The 22,589-nt window shown below is 40.8% G+C and overlaps 2 protein-coding genes across 4 annotated transcripts; both read right to left on the bottom strand.

Annotated features, from left to right (window-relative positions):
• Positions 1–2,290: 2,290 nt before the first annotated feature.
• OTOR (otoraplin) lies at positions 2,291–7,386 on the bottom strand. Its single transcript, XM_052784139.1, has 4 exons — positions 7,046–7,386; positions 6,427–6,566; positions 5,739–5,849; positions 2,291–2,823 (listed from the first exon to the last, which is right to left on the bottom strand). Exons 1-4 carry the CDS (start codon positions 7,167–7,169, stop codon positions 2,800–2,802), a joined length of 399 nt encoding a protein of 132 aa, XP_052640099.1. The 5' UTR covers positions 7,170–7,386; the 3' UTR covers positions 2,291–2,799.
• Positions 7,387–10,194: 2,808 nt separating this feature from the next.
• On the bottom strand, positions 10,195–18,345 carry SNRPB2 (small nuclear ribonucleoprotein polypeptide B2). Of its 3 annotated transcripts, XM_052784136.1 has the most exons (7): positions 18,249–18,345; positions 17,848–17,935; positions 15,800–15,972; positions 14,016–14,156; positions 12,799–12,852; positions 11,103–11,191; positions 10,195–10,581 (listed from the first exon to the last, which is right to left on the bottom strand). In XM_052784136.1, the coding sequence occupies exons 2-7, from the start codon at positions 17,909–17,911 to the stop codon at positions 10,422–10,424; spliced, it is 681 nt and encodes a 226-aa protein (XP_052640096.1). In that variant the 5' UTR covers positions 17,912–17,935; positions 18,249–18,345; the 3' UTR covers positions 10,195–10,421. The 3 variants fall into 3 exon arrangements, with proteins under 3 accessions (XP_052640096.1, XP_052640095.1, XP_052640097.1); XM_052784135.1 differs by lacking the exon at positions 18,249–18,345 and having other exon boundaries at positions 17,848–18,042; XM_052784137.1 differs by lacking the exons at positions 17,848–17,935; positions 18,249–18,345 and adding an exon at positions 16,664–16,814.
• Between the last annotated feature and the right edge of the window lie 4,244 nt (positions 18,346–22,589).

The following is a 22,589-nucleotide window of genomic DNA, read 5'->3' as shown; positions in this document are numbered from 1 at the left end:
ACACAGTGAAGAGATTGCCCTCAGATGCAATGGCCATAAAGATCAGGAATTGCTGCATTCATTGTATCACGTCCCTGGTGACTAACGAATGAAGTCACAGTTCTCCTTTGGACAACTAAAAAAAGGATCCTGCCAATAAGTCACATAATGAAGCTGTAAATTTATCTAGTCTATCATACCAGAGTTCAAACTGTCGCATAGGTCACCAGTACTTGTGAGATGACAGTTTTACACAATGTGGCTGTATAAAACAAGTACCTATGACATTGTGCAGACAAAAGGTGCTATAAAGCTTCATTAGATTGGAAACCATCCAACAATTGCACATTAGAGGCTGAATTCAGTAGGCAAGTAGCTTTGCCAGTACAATGCTTCTTCACAGCCAGATGCTTTATGAATACCACAAAGTGAACCCTTATCTTACTTTCCTCAGAATTAGATTTTCAAGTAGCAAAGACAGACTTTAATGCCCCTTGAAAGCCTGCTGAGTTATTTTCTGCACAGAAGAGATCACCATAGAACAGGGCCTCTGATGGCAGCCAGGGAAAAGGCTAAGAGAAATAAATACATACTGCCCACATTCTGCCACGATGGCCCCAGACTTGCTATAACTGCCAAAGAAGTCATAGCAGGGTGTTTTTCACTGATACTCCAAAAGTTGCCCTTTGTGCAAGCTCAAAGGACAATACATGTATGCCTACTCCCTGCTATATGCATCCTGCACTGGAAGTATTCTCCTCTTAGTTGTTTTGCTGTCCTGAAGTATCCATAGCTCTCACAAGCTGGTTAAAGAGCAAACAGGAGCAGAAACCAGTTACGTCTGCAAGCTTTTCTTTATAAGAACATGGGTTAAGGATTAAGCACAATGTCAAGGACTATGAACACTGGTCCCACTTTATACCACAGAATGTCCAGGTCTGGCCTGGGGCTCCTGCACTGTAAGTGAGGAGGAAAGGATGGTAACTTTGTGGAGAAATGTATATAAAGCTTTTTACATATACCTCTTATACATCCATGTAGAACTGGGTACATTAATAACTCTAAGCAATTATATGGGTTGATGATTTGAGGAAAAACTCATATTTTCCAATCGCAAATGCTAAACCTCACCTGGCAATTTTTATTCATATCCACAGGGCAATTTATATATATTTTGTGTGTTGTTTGCAAACACCTACTGCTACACATACTATCCTGGTACTTGCGGCTTCTAATGTGTGCCTAGGTAGGTGTAGGATGCATTTCCATGAAGCAGCAGGCCTATCTAAAATGAATACATGCAATTGCAAAAACCTCATGGTGGAAAGCTGTGCTGAGTGGGAACCATCCAGCTAAAAAATTAGTTTGTTGGTTAAAAAGTAACAGTTTGCTGGCAGACAACCCTGCCAGAGGTCTTTGAGAAATGCAAGTACTGCTAGTCCTAAGATGTTCTGTCACTCAACCTCCCCAGAATCATGACATTTTACCTAAAGAACTCACTTTTTGAGGCTGAACTGACAACATGGAAGCTGAATAGCACCACCACTTTCAGCCATAGGCATGTCTAACACTGAGTAGCACAACCTCACCCTCTGGGGGGCAGGAGGCTCAGCCCAACAGCTCCCCACACGTCCCCCTGTCCCGGGTGGAGGAAGCAGAGGGTGGAGGCAGCAGAGGGCTGAGAGGACGATGACCAGACCAGGACTAGCACCCTTGCAGCCATTATGCCTCACGCAGCCCCTTCCTCCCCGCCCCGCGAGCTGGGGGCGCGAGGGGGCAGAGAATGCCCGATTACGATTGGCTGCCGCGCTGGCGGGCGCTCGATCCCGCCCTTCTGGAAGGTTCTCCGCCCTGAGGCACCGGGAGCTCCGAGGGCAGACAGAGCTTTACCCGGTGTTGGGCTGCCACAAGAGGGCACTCGGGGTCGCATTTAGGCTTTAGTTCCTGAGGCAGAGTACCCGTCTCTATTCTGTGGCTTCAGAAATGTGCTTGTTCGTAAAAAATTAAATCTGCTAATTCTTCACCCGATTCCATCGTGAGGCTCTCCACGACATAGCAGGCATTCTGGCGCTGGCAGTCTGGCCGTTAAGAGTCAGAGAAGGATCAGCAGGATACCTCCTCCAATTCTCATACTTCGAACATTTAGCAGAGGCTAAATGTCTTCTGTACCAGCACCCAGGGGAGCAACTGGGCACAGTGCTGCCTCCAAGCCAGGGGAAGCCCTGGGCAGGCACCATCCCCAGCCTTACCCCATGCTCCTGTTTCAGCCCATGGCTCTGAGCCACAGTTTTGGCTTGAACAGACCCCATACCAGCACCCATGACAGGTGAGATACTCTTTTTGACACACTGCTAAAGGCCATATTTAGTTACTGGTGGTTTCTCAGTTGTTGGATAGCCCTTGCAACAAAAGTTACATATTCCAGCAAGTCACAGATAGCTTACCCAAGGAAGGTATTTTTAACATCTAATACATGGTGTAAGGTTAGGGCAGGAAAATGCAGATCAAGATTGCACATCTAATCCCATACATAGCATATTTATACCACATAGACTTACAGCAATTCAAAGGCTATTAGCTTTATTAACAAGTAACAAAGTATACACAGGTAAAAAATTTCTAAAGAACAAATCCTGTGTGGGACTCTTTGCCCATTCCAAATCACTCCCTTTAAATGAAAACTTTCTTGTTTTGAAAAAAGGTTACTTGTTTCACAAACATCTACTACAGGAAAGGCTGTATGTTCAGGGAGGGTGTCCAGGTTTCCTCCTGTCAGCTTTCCCTGGTAGCAGTCAAGAGATAACCTGACTGCTTTCAGCACTATTCACAGAAGAAATCAATGTCCTGAAAAAGAGAGTTGAAAGATGTTTTGAGATTAGTGAAGGATTAACATTCCTTCATTAACCCCCAAAGGTACGTGAGTAGATGCAAACACAGAATACGCTATAATATACTCAAAGTACACCATAATAAAAGTATTCTGGAAAACAAAAATTTTCTCTTTTAATTCCTTTTGCATAGCTGGGATGATTTGTTCCTGCCATAAATTTTTAAAGTGAATCAGGCAATACCACTTTCTCTCTTCATTTCAAATGATTCCTTTATCTCCCTTTTTTGTTTTGTATTCCCACATCCATACCTGGATTTATGAGTCATATGTAAGCCTTTATCCTTACACAGTTCCTAATCACACATGAAAAGGATGCCTTAAACAGACCGAGGCTATGTGATACACTTGCTATGGAGAAACATGACTAGAAAATAAATGCCAGTATTTTGCTTGAAAACTTCCAGCATGGGATAGACTTCCACAGCATATTGCTTTCATCTAACTTCCTGCTATCATCTTATATGGTTATGCAGATCTCGATTCTGCTGCAGGGAATTATCACACTGTGGTGCTCAAACTCTACAACATTTACATCAGACCAGTGTATCACATATAGCTGTCCACTGAAAGCAGAAGACAGGGAGTTGTTTCAGAGCAGATGCTTACTGGTAATGAAAGTACTCTCATCTTAGCCAGCAAATGGCCAATTTTAAGTGATCAAGGGAAGGCAGGCAATCCAACACTGCTTTGCAGCACACACAGCCTATTGTGTTGTCTCTATTGTATTCAGTGTAACTCAATGGTTCAAAGGTAGCAGCACCGGGGGGGGGGGGGGGGGGGGGGATCTCCTAAGATTTATTGCTCAGACAGCAACGAACAGGCATGGATTACCCAGAGCTGCGCAAGAGGGTGCTGGGAGAAGTTCACAGGCAGAAACATTTATTAGCAGGGTCTGTAGCTGATGGCATACATGGACTCCAACAGTAAAAGTTACTCTTTTGGGGGAGGGGAAGCAGGGTCAGAGACACATAGACCCCCAGGCTGATTTCCTCTTTCAGGCTTCTCTCCAGTGCAGCAGGTGCCCCCCCGTCTTAATACTTTTCCCCATCAAGTTCCCTATCAGTTGTTCCTCCATGCAATGCCATTTGTGTGTGCCACCCAGTGCTTTGATCAGGGGCAGGTGCTGCATGCTGATTAATCACTAAGCTTCGGGCATCATCAGGTCCCCTCATATAAATGGCAACCCCTTCCCAAGGATGTTGCCCATTGTAACACCAATTTGGGGCTTTGCAGGTGCAAGGCCAGGGAAGCAAGGCAAAAATTTGCCAGCAGCTTGGGGGAAGGTTACAGAGCTGTGAGCAAGAGACCAGCTTCTGACTTGCAGATGGAAGGCCGGTGGCATTAGAGGCGTCTGTCAGTGTGCAGCACTCACTCTGTATAAAACAGCACCTTTAAGGGATATTTCTGAAGCAAGCAGCATGCCCATACGCTGATTGGTCAAGATGTGCTGTAGCCTGTTTTAAACATGAACTTAGAAAGAGTGAGATCCTTAAGGTCACATTTGCAACGTACAGGTGAGAGCAGTAGAACAAGGAAAAGAACGTATCTGTATTGCCCTTCATTTTCATTGCAAAGCTCCTGCATAGCAAGAATGTGAAGTAAGGGTGAAATGACAGTGAAAGTCTGTGTCACTAGTTTTGCAAAAGAAAATTACTTTCCAGTTAAAGTTCTGCATTGCAGCCTGACAACAGCCCATTCTGGACTCCGAGTCAGCCTGCAGGCTAAAACATCACTTTAACCTACGTCTGCTTCCAGTTCAGCTTGCTGTGCAGCGGACTCGCTGTCATATTGTTGAGAAAAGCACTTAGAAACGTACTTTAGTCTTTCTGTCATGTTCTGTGACTAATTAACTGCTGCAATGCTTCGGGGCCAAATTCAGAATAACCTAATGTAGTGTCAAGAAAAGCAATCACTTACCTGAGATTCACATTTCCTCAAATAAAGCTTGTCTGACACATTATAACGCAAATCCTAACAACTATTAACATGAAACAAAATTCTTCCTTTCACTTATTTACTGTGTTAATGAAACCCATCTAATAATCTGGACCTAGGATTAAAGACTCCAGATACAATTTCAAGATTGACACACTAATTGTATTTTGCCATATGCTTCAAAACAGCATGTAGCTAAATATTCAATATTGATGAAGGTAATTACTGTAAACCTACCACTCAATTTGTTTTTAAGCAAAGAAATAAGCTACCAGTAAGTGTTAGTTGTAAGGCAAACCACAGCTCCCTCTGAGAAAGGACTCTCCTCCTCAAGGACTTCCTCTGTGAAGTGTTTCAGATCTTTAGTAAAATTACTAATTGTCTGGTGTATGAGACACTACTGTACATAATCAGGGACAATCACCCTTTCAGAAATACAGCCTACTCACAGAACACTAACATTTTTCCAAAAGCTTTTTAATTCAGCTTTTTGATGTACCAATAACTTTGTTATGAGAAAGCAAGCGTGCTTTCTGTAAATGAGAAGTTCTGTATGACAGTGTCCATCTATATATGCAATTAATAGAAAGCACACTTGTACACATTACTGAAGTACGCACCACAATATCCAGACTCTAAAAAAGAAAGCTTTGGGTAAAACTTATGTGGCCTTGAAGGAATACCATTCAAATCAATAGGAACTCTAACAGGATCAAGTCCTTAATGCACCATTTGTAATGTCTGCAATATCAGAGCTTATGTTAGGGATTTTATTGAGCCTATTTGCCTGTTATAAAGGCCCAAAGATTGGATCCCTAAGCATCTGTGATATGCTACAATCAACTGCCACAATTATGATTTGTTTTTACAGCAAATTAGCATTACACAGCCAAGTATAATTATGTAGCCAGCTGGGCTTTTGCAAATTCCTTACCGTTGTAGGAACAGTCTTATTTGCTTCTTGATAAACATGTTGTTCTGAGACTAAACTACTAGGGAAATAACCAACTGTCCCCATATGGTCTTCATACTGTTCTCCATAAACCTTCAAGCAAGGAGATTTATAATTAGGTACCTTAAAACAGTCCTCATCTGGTTTGAGCTAGTTCGTAATTTAGTCAAAAGCAGTTACTAATAGCGTTTCTTACTCTGACTTTAGATTTCCTAGTTTCCAATTAGCTGGCACATGAAACGAACCATTAACCTGTTCTGATACAGGCATACTTTTTTTGGAGAAAATTAATACCACCTATAGTTTATCTGGATTTTTTTAATAAATGCAGCTAATACTTATCTCCACTTCCCTTAAATTTAGGAGTTTTATGACCAACTGTGATAAGAGCTTTCTCCTCCATAGTTTCAGCAAACAGCCACAGAAAAGAACTGTTGAGCCCTTCCGTTAAGGTTCAGTTCATAATTACCATATAATTATTGAAGATATTTCATTAAAAAAAAATTAAAAACCTCAAGACTCCTCTATCAGTTTAAGTTTAAACATTCACTTTGAGAACTAAGTTGCTGCTTTAAAATCCACAATAGCTCAGCATTAGCATCCATTTCTTGACAGAAATGCATGTTAGTCTACTTCTGGTTTGCTCATATACACAAGAATATCTTCTTACACTTCCAGCCCAGAATTCTCCAGAGTCTTTTTCTTTCACCAGTTTTGAGTAAACATAAATCAACTGCCCTTTTTTAATATTAATGAATCTGCAGTCTGGAGCATTATAATCCTCTTCTGCTCTGGCAAGGGAAATGGTGTCTAGAAAAAAAAAATAAAAATGAGGTGGATGAATTTAAATACTTATATACTTTTCAAGAGAGAAATATAAATACATGTGTCCTTGTATGTACACATGTGAAACTACTTCTACAGATAGAAGTAGGTTATCCTGAAATTAATAAAAGTCTTCAAAGATTTGTTCTGCCAGTTTTTCTACTCTCCAGTAAGCAAAGTAACAGCTTAAGAACGTGCCATTTCATCATAGTGGAATTTACAATCCTTCTCTCTACTTTTATTTAGCTTCCACTTGAGTGAAAACTGTCCTTTACAAAACCCCTTTTGCAGTAAAACTGCATGTGACATTCCATATAAACCCACTCTGCTTTTAAAGTTGACAAGCCAATGCAAATATAACAGAGCTAAATAAGCAGAGTAGTTTTCCCTCACACTACCGCATCCAAAGTCTGCAATCATTTTTGAGACTATTTTGTCCCCCAAATTAAAGCAAAGTTACTTACAGACACAGTCATCATCAGCACACAGCTTCTTGCTGGCAAGCTTGTCCATAAAAATTCCAGTTACAACAGGACACATTAATCCAAGACACAAAAGTAAAACAACCAAATTAACACGTTGTGTCATTTTTCTTTGCTACAGCGCTGAATGCAGCCCAGGTCCAGTCATCCCTGTCTTTTGTGGAAGAGGCAGACACCTGGACAAACATGCCGGGCCAATGGGAAGGGGTCAGAGCGACATTCCACCCCACTAGAGGAGCTGCAAGCGGGAGGAAGACCTCAGGGTCCACTCACAAAACCAAATCCCTTCCCCAAGCCATTCTGCATTAACATTTCAATCAGAAACTGTATTATTTAAACATTATAAATCTTCCTGTAGTTGTCCATAGTCTTAATCTTACCTCAAGCAAAGTTTAAGGACAAAAATTAAGTCAGATCCTGGTAAGCAGCAAAGGAAATTACATCCTTCCAAATCCTCAAGTTCTTCATTTTCACAAATGCTCACTGACAAGCATCATCTTCACTGGACCTTAAGTCCTCAGTGGCAGAGATTCCCCTGTTAGGGTCTACAAAAAGGACCTACTAGGACCCTAACACATGGACACAAATGTAAACAAACCATTAGGGAGTTGAAGCCCAGTAAAAATTGCAAGTGAGCAATTTAAACGTGAAGTCTAAAAGGTTCAAGCACTGCATACTTGTATAGGCAAGATCCCTTCCACAGGGAGACGCAATCAAAAGCAAAACACACAGGTTACGCCAGGACAGCAACCATTTCACTTTTACTTACATAGCTGAAATCAGTTCAGAGTTCGCAGATGCAAGATGCTGAACAACATACACTGCCACAGCCTGACTTAAAAGGCCCTCTTTATGCCTTGGAGAGGACATCTAGAATTCATCTAACTTCCCAAAATCTTGTCCTAGCATAAATGAGGCAAGACTTGTAGGGAATATTTTAATTAAAATAGATGCACACACACACACACAAAAGGAATCACCACTGGAGTTACTACACTGTAAGCAATTCACATCCCAGCTGTCAGGCTACAGAAGGCTGGTCTGGATCAATCCTTAAAAGTGACCAAGCACAAGTTTGGAAACTCCTCAAATGGCACTCCAGAGAACCAGTGCTTCCTGATTCATGAGGAGGCCTCAAAAACTGCTGGCTGTACCAGCTTTCAGTCCACAAGCAGAACAGAAGAAGCTGTCAACTGTCACCAAAAATCCCCCAGTCTCTTTTAAAGAAGGATCATCTTCCAATTTTTAGCATCACCTTCCTATTACAGCTGACTTCACCACATTCTCCTCTAATCTTCCAGCCCATTACTCCTTCCTCCAGTCTCCCATATGTAGTGTCTAACCTCCTTTGCAGACAGCTCCACACAAACCCTTCTAAGTGAACAAAGGTGAAGAGCAGTGGTATGCAATGGTAGTCTCACATACACAGACTAGTGGGATGCAAGGACAGCATAATTAACACCTATAAAATTATGATTGCAGAAGGAAAACATAAGGTTTGTGACCGAATAACATACTCACTTTTGCTCCCTTACAGGCATATTGCAACAATTTTCACTTGCAAGTATTAGAATACTTGTGAAATCACACACCCCCCCCCCCCCCACTAAAGAGAATGAAAAAATACAGAGATAAGACAGTAATTGAGATGACTGTGGAAGGGGCATGATCTTGCAATGTACTCTGGGAGCAGAACATGAAAGATTTTTCAGGTCTTGTGCAAAAGAATGTAGCTAGTTTTATGCTTACAGATAACATAGCACTTGCTCAGAAATTGAGTGGATGTGCCAGAACTACAAAGCACACCAAGATTTTATAAAAAGCAATCATGCTTGCCTGAAGGTGCAGCACTTTGTCCAAAGAACAGTTTTAAGTCAGATCTCAATTGTTTCAGAACACAAACTGGGGGAAATGAATGCTCTGCAGCTACAGCCGAGCCCACCCAACACAGGAACGAACTGCACTGAGCCACAGTCATAGAGGAAAGCCTATGGCCTCCAGCTCCCTTCCTCCCACCCCCATTGACCAAATTACTTTGGAAACAGAAAAAAACTTCAACACTTGCAATGTAGCTGCAATGCAAAACATTCTTCCTTGTAGTTTCTTGCCTAAACATCAGCTACTGTAATACTTGCCTGAACTATGACTAAAAGGAAATCACGCTAACTCTATCCCATTACTTCTTTGTCTGAAAAGGTAGCGGCCTCACAGTGTTCAAGTGAGGAATAGTGCAGCATGACAAGCACTGCATGAGCGCTTCCTCTCAAACATTAATTTTCAAAGGTCTGATTGCAATCCTCCTAGCCAACACCATGCAACAGCTACTGCAAGATTCACCAAAAATATAGTCACATTTTAAGTAAATTTAATTATTCTCCTAACCCAAAATATCTTTCTAGATCTTCCATCACCTGAACAAAACACTTCAGCATTTGAAGTGATTTTTGCACCCAAATATTTATAACAGTTACAACTCAGAATGCTACATCTAATTCCTTCACTGCATTCAGTGTATTTCATGTCACACAAGACATGTAAAGGTTTTTGAGAAATGGAAACCCCCCCCCCCAACCCCCCCCCCTCCCCCCAATTTTGTAAAAATCTGCTGAAAAACAGACCATCAGGCTCATCTGCAATGTCTTTAGAAGAAGCCAGAAAGCTCTTCCTAAACCATTTATTAAAATCACTGGTAATAGGGCTGGAAAGAACAGAAGAGAAGACAACAGATAAACTTTTATCTTTCTTCTGTGGACCTGCTTCTACTACCAGCCATCACTATAAAGACAAAACCAAGTTGAACAACAGTGCTGTCAAACTGTAATCAATTTCTACCCACACCTGGAAAAAAACCCTACTAATGGTAAGTTGTTCTTCTTAAGTGACAAAATTATTCTTGATGAAAAGCAGCTGTCCCCTTGATAATGAGGCTGAAGATTGAGTGTTGCATTTATTCTGAATATGCTGACATTTAGCATTCCTGCTCATGCTTTTTGCTCTGGAAAGACAGCTATTTTTCCAGCACTCACTTCTGAGAAATGAGTGTCACCTTAAGAGTAGTTAAACCAGTATACTGAATTAGACCTGCAAGCCTAACAGATCAGTAATAAGACAGATTCAAAGAAAAACATGGCTAGAGAACAGCATAAACTGAATTTATTTTATAAAAATTACTATTTCAACACAAAAATTTACTATCCAGTAGATCTGTAGAAACCCTAAGTCTGTCCTGGCCATTGTGGCAGTTTTACACAAGTCTGTAGTTTTCTGCAGAGAACAGCAAGCATGATAGCTGACCAAAGTATCATTGTATTAAAAAAAACCCCAACTATCCACAGAAGTCCTTTACAGGATCATCCGGTTATTTCTTCGCGTAAGTGATTTTCATGGCATGAGATGGAGTAATCTTGAAACCTTGCAGAGCATCTCGAGCAGCTCCTGCTTGATTCTCATTTTCGAACTCCACAAATGCAATGTCATGGCGCCCAGGCACTAAGCGTACTTCTTTGAATCCAGGAAACCTTTAAAATAAGGTCAAAGAATCAGATAACATTTCCTAGCTTGATAATATATCTCTCTTCAGTAGCCGTTAAGACCTTATCATAAGCACCTACTAGTATAAGTTACTACTAATGAAAGGTTTAAATTGAAGGGTTTTACATGTCCAGTCCTTAGAACCATGCCTCAATCAAGGATCATTACGTGGAAGCAATTTAATCAGTCTTGTGCACATACGGAAGCAACTAAAGCTAGCTTTAAAACTGCTCCTGCTGTCGTAGTCTTTAACATTAAAGTCTCCAGCTTAAATCCAGTGCAGATTGATAGTAGATAACTCACACAATCAAAACCAGCTACGAAAAAATAGGATTTGCTTTCTGGACCAAGTCATCAGAACTGACATCTGTAATCTTGGCAGTAAGACAAAGAACTGGAATACTTTCAGAAGAAACTCTTGTTTCTAAAAAGTCAGCTTGCCAACCGAGAAAAAGCATACAGGTAACAGAAGAATTCAAAGGAGAAGTCCTTTCTAGTCAAAACTTACTGATTGAACAACATGGACAGCATCATCTCATTTGTTTCCTCAGGCAAGTTATTAAGGAAAAGGATATAGTTTGGCGGGTTATCAGGCACCTGCAACAACAGAAGATCAAAGCTCAGAAGATTATACACAGCTATCCGTTCCTCTGCATCTGTCTGCACGATTATTTGAACCAAGACTCACATATCCTTAGTTTTGCTTGTTAACGCTGCTAGCTGGACTTCAGTATACCTTCATGCAATAAGCAGACAAGAGCCCTGTGGCTCTTTTACAAGGATGTATTTGGAGAGACTCTTATTTCCACAAAAATCACAGTAACATATTCTTAGATGTCATATTTAAATTCAACAACTCAACAGGTGATACTGCAGTACTGTCAGCACTGCCAGGGGCGGGACCCAGGTGCCTAAGCACTGGCTGTGATGCTGTCCAAGACACCTTTATGGCAGTGGAAGAACCTATGAAAGACTCGCATCCTTCCCGAACAACAGCCGGAGACCAAGATAAATACCCTGTTCATCTGCAGTAGTACCGAAATACTGAGTATCTTTGGGCAGCTGAAACCCACAAAACCCACATGGTTTTACTACAGTACTCTATTCAGATTTGGTAATTAGAAACCCCATTAGATTTAAAGCTTTAGAGTCTTTAACAGATTTGCCTGCTAATATGAATTTGTAGCGACTCACCAGACACAAGGCTGAGTAGTCAGTTTGCTGACACTGGGCTGAAAGGCTGGAATCTCCCTAAGTCATCAAGGAGATTACAAAAATAAAAAGAAGCTGGACACCACAACTTCAAACGTCCCAATAACGGTGCCAAATAATGCCTCAGCAGAACAATTTCCTTCAGCTGACGGAAATATGCCAGGCAGTGCCATTAGAAAATAAACTTCTGAAGTTCAAACAAATGCCTCAATATTCAATGTTGTGCTTCAATGCAAACTGACATACACATATTGTGCCTTGTTACAAATGATACCCTAAAGAAAGCCCAGTCTGGGGGCAAGATATTTTCCCCTGTGGATTATGTATGCAATTCTCAATGATAGTACTCAAGAAAGATGCAGGGCAGGCAAAGATATTCTTCTACAGTATTTGCCCTCCTGCAAATCCTGGCTCTTTAGTACCTCCACTTCTAACACACAGGAATCATTCAGAAGGTCAGTGAGCAGACAAGATCAGTGAAGCGCAGGGAGCTGTTGCTACATCTCCACACAATCCTTTGGAAAATAAGACACATGAGAAAAAAAGAAAAAAGTGAGCAGAGGACCCCCAAACTCCTGAAAGGAAGCTTTTTGGCAGATACGCTGGCACTCTGTGCAGTCTTCCTTCTCCTTTTCTACTACTAGAACAAAACATGTTAAAGGGAATTTATTAACAATGAAAAAAAAAAAAAAAGAAGAATCCATCAACTGATACTAAGCACAGTCCAAATTTAAGAATCAAGTAGAAGTTGTTAATAGTGCAGTTTCCTGTGAAATAATGAGAAACTGCAGATTTTCATTTCATGTCAACCAGATATTGTAAAAGTGAGATTTCTTTTGTTTGTCTACTGTGATTCAGCTGTTAGACAAGTGCCTCACAGAACAAAAAGGAAGCTGTAAAATATAGCCTCAAGTTTCCATGTGCAAGAAACTATTATTCATAGAGAACAATTTTAAACATTAGTGCTTTTAGTCACAAAAAAAAAGCATTACCTGCTGATTCTGTGCTGCTGTCCCTGGGGCACTGGCTGAATTTTGTGTTGCTCCCTAGCAAATAAGCACAAAATAGTTTTACAAAGGTGTTCTGTTAGAAATATATACACACACATCACCACGTTTCTGTACAACTCAAGAAGTATGTTAAGGTTTTCCTAAGCTACAATCCAAGGAACATTTGTTGCTTATGAGATACTTCCTGAAGGGAAACATACAGCACGTGAATTTTGCTGAACTCTTAAAACGAGGCAATCAAATAAAAAACATCAGTAGTATCTTATCTGACTAATGGCCAAGTCAGCAGATACAGCAAATCACTATTTCTCCACATGATAAAATTTGGTTTAGTAGACAGGAAGGAAGTAGTTCTGAAAATGAAGGCCTAGAAAGGACATACCTATTAGGAGAAAAATAGGTGTTTCCACTGAGGACTCCAGTTTAGCAAAGATAACTAAAGTTACTACCATTACAGCTAGTAGCAATTATTTCTTCTTAAGATATTTGTATGTAACGATTGATTTTTTTAATAAATGCTGAGAAATCTGAATATTCTACCTGGAAATGCTTTCTATGGACACTCTTATCTCTCCTTGATACCAGTTTGTGCCTTAGCAGGAAGTGTAGTTAAACAATACAATATTCAAACTCTGTGCCTTGACGTTTTCTGCTACACTTCAGCACATAAATTACTAAGTGTTGTTAGTTTAGGCCAGGCCAACCCTTAGTGGACATATATTCCAAGCCAAGTCCTTTTCATCTAGCTGTAAATTAATTATCTTGTTTCCATTTACCTTTCTTCAGTGCTTATAGAGCAAATAGGGCATTAAAACACTGAAGGGAAAAGCTGGCTGAACACTTGAAGCTGGCATTAAAGATAAGCACACACCCCTTCTTTTTTCATTTTTAAAAAAGGGGTTAGTTTCTACTTTGGTTTATTGTACCTTTGCCCTACATCTTTATTTTCACCTGGTAATAGGAAAAGAGGGGAAAAAAAAAAACCAAACAAAAAAACCCACAAAAACCCCAGCAAGGACTATATAATCAGCCCCTTCTCCTTCAACTTTTAATGAGTACTCAAGAGCACTAGATATCAATAGACCACAATTTAGGGAATTGAGAAGTACCAAAAGACAATACTTAGTCCTAAAAAAAATAATTTAAAATAGCTTTTGTGTGTGTTTTTTTTTTCTTTTTTAAACAGAGAAGCAGCTTACCTGGATAACCTTTTTATTTGCTGCATTTGCTGACTGCTCCAGAGATTTGGCCTTCTTCTTTTCCTTCCTTTTTTCCTTATCAGCAAAAGTACCACGCATTTTAGAGATGATATCAGAGTCTGTTTTTGCGTACTGAATACGCTTTTTAAAAAGAAAAAAAAACCCAGTACATTTTGCAGTTAATAATAATGAACATTTTGCACCACTTTCATTAACTGTTCTACTGTGCATTTACACATTTTTCTGCAGGAACTTCTTATATTAAAAACTTTGTTATAAACTGTAGGAATGCTTACAGAGTATCTAATCCTCATAATTAATTCTGAACATAACTACAGAACTCAAAAAATCCTAAGATGGAAATTAATCATTTTAACTCATTGGAATTGGAACTCTATTCATCTAACAGCTTTTTTTTAACATCTGTCAAGGTAACAGATGTACAAAGCAATATAAGGACGTTTGACAAAATAGGCACTAGCTTCTACTAAAAAACCTGAGGGTTTTTTAACCCCATTTTAAGGGGAGTTAAATTTTAGTGATTTCTTAGATCTCTGCAGAAAACTACCTGCCTTAATCCAACCTGGATTGCATAAATTGTGTCAGCAGCACAACAGTGCTGGTTTTCTCACAAAGGCTGCCCCATGCATTAGTTGGGGGGTAAGCAGATTCAGCTATGAGTATACAGGTGTGCAACATTATATATGCACACAATCCTATCCCTTTTACTATCAGAGACTACCTCAATACAAAATTACACAGCAGTTGAAGAATTTTTTTTAATGCTTTTATTTAGTGCTTAGATAGAGTATACATGCTGCAGGCAATATTCAAAGAGGGAAGTATGCCCAAAAGCTTATGAAGTCTTAATCTTTTTATTTCCTACTGAGTTTTACTGAGCACAAAACTCTTCAAGGGTAAACGACAGAACTGAGCTTGCACAATTCCTTGCTAAGGATTTCATTACAGAATCTGAAAGTGTTAATAAGCTCATGGCTCAGCAACACAAGAACCGTCTGTGCTCTCCTTAATGATCAAAGCCATGAGCTGAAAGCCAGTATTAATATATCCATCCATCACTTAAGTGGGCCATTTGCATGTATCGTTATGTCTCACAAATAGTTGCAGAATTAAGAGATACCTAATTATCCAAGCAGGCCACAACAATGTATCAATTGTTGTGCTATTCTGCACCTTATCAGGTACATTATTAAATCACGTTCTATCAACCAGCCATGTACTTGCTTCACTGAAGTTATACTGAAATTCAGTTATTTGGTTCAGTGATCTGATGCATGCCAAGCAGAACTAGCCATCGATTTAAAAAAATAGATCTCTGGTCACATCTATTGATTTCTGTAAAGTAAAACTGCAGAGCTCTTCATGCTGCTCACTATTACCTCAAAAAATCAGCATGATATTCTAGCTATTTATTACAAATATTCAATAACATTACAGAATTAATTAGAACAGTTCAACAGAAGACATGATGAGTAAAATGGAAGTATCTAAGATCTTAAAACCTTTAATGCAGCACAGAAAAACATAAAGCCATCACTTAGGAAACCTAAAAGCTAAGTTCAACCTCTGTATGTGTTTTAACTACAGTCTCTCTGGCACCCCTCTAGCTTGCATAAATACATATATTCATCAGGACATGACGTGACTGAGTAACAGTACAATTACAAGTACACATGATAGTTAATTCACAAGGCACAAGTACCAAAACACTGTATCGCACTATGGCAAATTTTTTTCTTTAAAAAGCTAACAAAATAACTTACCATTGGCTTCCCATAAAATGGAAAGCCTTGTAGTTGTCTCAAAGCATTAGTAGACGATCCAAGTTCTTTAAATATAACAAAAGCCTGTCCTCTCATCTTCATAGTCTTTAACGCTACAATGTCGACCACATGACCGAACTGTGAGAATAACGCATACAGGGACCTCTTCAGTTCTGTTGACAATATGAAAAAATAGATTTTAACAGGTTGCATGCAAATGTCCACTTCTACAGAGTTCGCTGTCCTTCAGGAACAATATTTTTTGCCAGCTTTAGCTCACACAGTGATATGTTACGTGAGTTTAGTCAAAACTGTTGCATGAGTACGTGTTTATTTGCCCAGTTTTTGTAAGCTGGTGTATAATGCTTGGTTTCACACCTCAAGTATTCAGTTAGTGAAAAAGCTGTGCCACCATCCATTCTACCATTCTAAGAAAGCAAAGATTACACAAGGGTATGTATATAGATTTTTTCATATACATATATACACACACATTCTCACACATTCAAGTGTGACGTATGACAGCCATCAAAGCCTGATGAGAAATCAATACTGTAACACATAAGAATGAAGAGGTATGGCTTAAAACAAGAACACAGCAAAATAATAACTACTTAAAGGCTAATTAAATTTGGAATTTTTGTTTGTAACTGTTTAATCCATTCTCTCACGCACATGAAATATATTTTCATATTTTGCATCCGAATATGTTTTCGTATGAACACACTGTACCTTACAACTGCAATGGATTTATTTTCATTATTTAAGATCACCTGACTACATGCCAAATTAAACCTTACTCTTATCCAATCAAGCTAAATAAATCCTCTGTATTGCGTGATTATTCTAACTCACAAATCTTACATTTGAAATATTTCAGCAACAGAAGAGAGCTGCCTCTTGTTTATTACTGTTGAGACTTGATAATACCAGCCCACTGTCACTTTCTCCAGCTGCTCTTGACCAACCATAGCATTATATTTTTTTTTAAAAAGTTTTCTTATCAAAACACCTTCCTTAAAAATAACTTCAAAACCTGTATTAAAAAAAAAAAATCACACTTGTAAGCTTTACAGGTAATTTGAAATCCTACATTTAAAAGTTATAATGACACAGTTTCATAATGGAGACTTACTAGTTTATAGGACACTTAACATGCTACAAACAAAGGCCCAAGTTAAATTTATTCAGTAGAACCATCCTGACAAGTTAATAAGTAATTTCTCAGCAAAGCTGTTTCCACTCTCAGATCTCTCTCTGAAGCACCGTGAAGAAACATTTAAGTAGTGCTAGTCTCATCCAGCCACTCGGTTCACAAACAATAACAAATAAATTACCACGATGACTTTAGGTTACCAGCTAAGCATGGGTATTAAGTGGATGGTTCTATGCAGACATTGAATATGCAGCCAGATAAGGGCAAGAGATTTTTCTTTTTTAGCACACTGCGAGGAGCTAACATTCCTCAACACGAAGTCGTCTCTCTCGAGAGAGGGCTGCAGTAACTACAAGGCATTGTCTCTAACATGACGATGCAAAGCAGGCTACCTCATGCCATGCTCACTGCTTTTGCATGGTGCTAAAACAAATGAGGAGCACACAGATGTTCCCACATTTCAGTGAAAGGGGACTGCTGACCACTGAAACGTATGCCAACACGCCTGCTGGCATCCATCGGATATTCCGATTACTCCTACTGTTACAGCTCCTCAGCGACGAGCAAACCTAACCTATACAACTAGTTTCAGAACTACAGTAGAAAGGCAATCAGAAGCTTCCTTAGAAATACGGGCCCTGGTTTACAAAAAGACTTAAACGATGTGCTACGTTCGTTGACTTTGGCTGCTGCTCCATTACAAGCAGCCGTTTGCCGAGAGCTCGGAGCGCGATCACCGGCCGTACGGCACTTCAGAGCCCCGGGAAACCCCGAAGCCACGGCACTGCCAAAACGCCAGCCGCTGGAGCAGCGACGAGTGCACGGCCGGGGATGGAAGCCGGCCCCATGTGACGAAGTCCGCCTTCTAGAGGGGAGTCACACACCCCGATACCTTCTTTCTTAATCTTGTCGTTGATGTTGTTGATGTAGATGGTGTGGTTCGGCCTGATGTCCATCCTCGGGGGCGGCTGCAGACCTGCCTGCGGGCAGAGCACACGCGGGAGCCCTTAGCGGCGGCCGAGGCGCCCTCCGAGCCCCCGAGGAGAGCTGCCAGCGCCGGCAGCACCCCAGCCCCCGGCAGCGCCGCTCCCCCCCGCCGCGAGACCCGGGACGGGGCCCGGGGGGCCGCCCGCCTTCCCGCGGGCCGCACGCACGCCCCGCTCCTACCCTCCCCTCCCCGCGCGGGCGGGTCGCTAGGGCGGCGGGACAGATGCTCCCGGGAGGCGGCCAGCCACCCCTCCTCCCTCCCGCCCGCCTTCCTAAGCCCGAGCCCCAGGCGGCCGCCCGCCTCACCTCCTCCCGTCAAGATGGCGGCCGGCCCGTCCCATCCCGCGTGCGCGGGGACGCGGCGCAAGCGGCGGAGCTGCTCCCGCAGCAATCGATGTGCCGAGCGCCGGCGCCTCGATGCCGAGGGGCGCCTGCGCAGCGCCGTCCACCGCAGGGGTTGCTCTGCTGCCGCCATGTTAGTTGAGCTGCTAATCCCTGTCGCTGCTGCCGGCGTGTGCTCACACCATAAGGGCAGCGAGATAAAAGGGGAAACGGGTCATAAAGCCGCTCGACAGGCGGTTCGGTTTAAGTAACGTGGGGTAGTAAACGATGTCGGTTATTTGCTCCTGGGCCTCACCACAGAGGCCAAACAACCTGCAGGTATGCCTGGTCCCGCGGCGGTGGCCTCAGGGCCCGGAGCCCCTGCTGCCCCAGTGGGTCTCGCCCGGCGCCTCCGCCCAGGCCGGAGAAGTGTCGTGCCCGGTCCGCGGTCTGGTGAAGCCCTCAGAAACGCTTCGGAAGCTCGGTCTGTTGTCGAAATCCGGAATAAAACTCCTTAACAGCAATGAGAAGTTAAGAAGCAGGCACTCCTTTATTGCAGCGCTGGGTACACGGGGGATCGCTCCACCTATCGTGTGCACCTGTCTTGTCTAACGATACAGTTAAATACACACCTGTTATACATATTCATTAAGTTTCTGGGAAATGTTATACATAATCATCAACTTTCCAGTAAATCATTAGCATATGTATATGTCTCTTCACGCAGGTGCAGCAAAGGTCTCTGGTGGTCTTCAGAAGCCCTCTGGTGGTCTTTCATAGTCTTCCTCACTTGTCCGCTTCTTGACCTCCTTTAGTTGATTCTGCGCAGTATGATTCTCATCACTATCTATATTAGTTTGCATAAAAATGTATACTATGTTCTCTTTTGAAATCCAACCTTTTCAATGATTGGTTTTTCAGTTTGTTATCAAAATGGGAAAGGTAGGGAGTTTTCAAGAAGCGAATCTTCTTGGCTTCTTAAAAGAAAATATAAGCCAACGATAATCAGCTAAAAGTACAGTACTGCACATTCTTTAAGTTCTTTATCTACTATGGTTACACCCCACAACTCTATATTCCTAATATTTCAGTTGTAATCAGATTTGATTTCTTTTAAAATGTAACAGGTCTGTCTTTGGATTAGTCCCAGGGTGAGAGAGGGTTGTAGCTGGGCCTCCGCGGAAATTACAGCAAGGCTTGAAACTGACCGAAGTGGGGATTCCCTGCCCCAGGTTTTACCTCTGCTTTGTTCCAAAAGAGCAATAAGTAAAGTTAGCTGTGATTTTTATGTCTTCACTGTTAACACTTGATAGCAGCTTGTGGAGAATGAAGAGAAGCAGTAGCTTGAAAATGCCTGTAGACATTCATTAGCTAACATTTGGGTTTAGTTTCAGTATTGAAAAGGCAATATATCGAGCATGTAACTTCTTGAACATACTTTGGAAATCCCTGTGCTAGCAGTAGCTCAGGATAAATAAACAGAGCAGAGACTGAGCCTTTGAATTTTTGGAATAATTTTGCAGGCTGCATCCCTTCATTTGTATGAATAATTCTGCAGGCTTTTTCAGAAACAGTTCCAAGCTGTGAAGGTTTAACCTGGTTGCATATCAAAAAGAAGTTCTTTGCAGGGGGGGAAACAATAAGATAGTTCTTTTTTAAACCATAAATTATGTTTGGACAGTTCATCTCTTTGTAGCAGGAATGCTAGGTAGAGACTTCTTGGTTCAGTTACACTTCAGGAAAAAAACTGTTACTTCCATATTCTAGAGTTTGCTTGAGTACAAAGAAAATCTGGTATTTAGGAAGCCTATAATAAACAACATGGATTTAAGTGAGTTGAATATAAAAGAAAAAAAAGCTGTTGATTGAGATGTTATTTACTGGTGGAAGAGAACAGTGTGTTCTTCAGTTGTTTATAGCATTGCATGGTATGGGAAACGGTGTGCCAGTACGATGCTGTATGCAATGTATACATGCCACAAATTCAAGTGATAGGCAGCAGTTCGGGTGAAGTTTTAGGGTCCTATTTCTTTTTCTTTGTTTATTGTTGTAGAAGTAGTTAAGATAAAGCATAACTTTGAAATCCAAGCATTAACAATACATTAAAACACTTTTTCAGAAAGGCTGACTGTGGTATTTTATGTGTTGATCAGCAGTATAGTTCATGTAACTTAATCATTTATTAACAATGTTCAAAACTACTTACTGAGTCAACATAGCTAAGGGAATTTGTCGCATCAAATCAAATCAAAATTTGATTTGAATCAAAAATACCGACATATTATAAATTATTTTTAAAACAAAGTCCTTAAACTGTTCATAGAGAAGACACTCTAAAGAAAACAAACACATGAAAAACCTCAACCTGACACAAAGTAAGGAAGAATTCATTGCTTCTATAATTCTTCCAGTGGAGCATGCCACACTCATACTTGCTCAGAGTCACTTTAAGCACAGCTGATTTATTCTTGCAGAATTTGAATGCAATAAAGTGGAAAAGCTGTGTCCTGTTCCTCAGGCGGGATTTCACACTCTGCCTGCCAGTTCAATAGAAGTGACATTCATTCCTCAGGTTGGCTTTCCCTCGCTTTTCCTCAAGGTTTATTTGGGTTACTTTTGTTTTCTTAATCCCCAAACAGAGAGTTACAGTGCTCTGATACTCACTAAAATGGTCATTTGTTTAAAAGTCCCTGAAAGCTTGAAGTATTGTAAAAATTATTTCAAGTTTCTTAACAAGAATGCCCATAGCAGCTTGGTAAGCAATTGTAATTCATCACCAATATAATGGGCTGGAAACGTACTTCCAGCTTCAACAGGTAGCTGCTTCATCAGAGATTGTCAAACAGTGTTGGAAAAACAAAGCGGAGAGCACAGGGTTCTTGAAAATACCTTTGTAGCCACTGCTCCTCCCCCTTCCTGCCCGTTGCTCAAGGTCAAGGAAACCTAGCATTTCATTATTATTGCTGTTGTTATGAAACCTATAATAAAAATAGAGTTTTTTTTCCTTCATCTTCCTTTTCTAAATTCAGTGCAATTCTCTGAACTAAAGCAGAACAATAATCAAGAGCTGTGTATCATGAAAGCTCACAACATCGTGCAATCCTCACAGCTTTGATTGGGTCCACATATACATAATGATGCTTCACACTTTTCACAGTTGTTATCTTGCTGTATGAAGATTGTGGAATTGTTAAAGTTATGTTACTCTAATTTATCAATATAGAAATATTTTCATCTCACCAGTGCATGTGTGTGTAATCAAAATCACATGCTAGAAAGAAACACGAGTGTGAATGCTTTGAGATATGGCTGGATTGGTCTTCAGTGTTTTGGTTCTACCCTTTGACTGATGTGTTCTGCTGTGTCAAGAACTGCCCATTGGAAAATGGGCAGAGACAATGAACAAAATGACAGGAAATACAGAAATTCCCTAACAAGTACAAATGTATGGCAGTGGTGTTGTGAGCACTTGCAAAGTCAATGTGCATGAAACCTCACATGTAAGACAGAAAAGGTTCTTTGAAGGGTGAACAGCTTAGGGATCTATATTCAATTGGAAGGTGCAAAAGAGAAGGAATTGTGTCCTATAAATCAGTGGTTGCTGGGCAGTTCTACTGACTGCCATCCACCAGTGTAAATTGCCAGAAGGAGCTGAGGAGGCTGCCGTGATTTACAGATTATTGTTCGCAGGCTCAGGATACGTGATCTCTGCAAACTAACAAAGCAGAGTGAACGGACAATGTGATGGCAGAAGAAATTTATTATTGACAAATGCATGGCAAAGCACTTGGAAAAGCATCATTTGAATGACCCAAATTAACTGTAGCCACTCAGGAAGAGGACCCAGCTGACCCCCTTTGGGGGACTAAAATACCCAGTGGTAGGGAGAGAGGCAAGCAAAAGCACTATGTGGAAGGGAAGAAATGTACTGCAGTTCCTTTAATAAAGCTGTTTCATAATCTCTAAAAAGATGCTTGAATGTATTACTGGTTGATCTAAACCAAAAAAACCCCTCCACACATTCCTCTGACATTTATTATTGGCCATTTATACTTTTAATTGTTAAATACACTGCATGACAGACCTTTCAGGTGGATGATGTAATTTAGTCAAGGGAGCTTCACCAGCCAAAGGAAGAGTACACCATCCCAACCAATTATTTATTACGATTGTTTCAGAGGAAAATAGTTCTATCATGATTAATACAACTGTTTGCTTGTTCTCTTGATCAAATCACTTTTCTCCCTTACCAAGTCCACAGGAAAAAACAGCACAGCACTTTATTCTTTGGATGTACTTCTAGTTTATAGCAACAGAAAACAGTTG

This window comes from Harpia harpyja, chromosome 4 (assembly GCF_026419915.1).
Source record: "Harpia harpyja isolate bHarHar1 chromosome 4, bHarHar1 primary haplotype, whole genome shotgun sequence".
Taxonomy (NCBI): domain Eukaryota; kingdom Metazoa; phylum Chordata; class Aves; order Accipitriformes; family Accipitridae; genus Harpia; species Harpia harpyja.
Note: the sequence above shows the minus strand (reverse complement) of the source record. Positions and strands in the feature narration are given on the sequence as shown.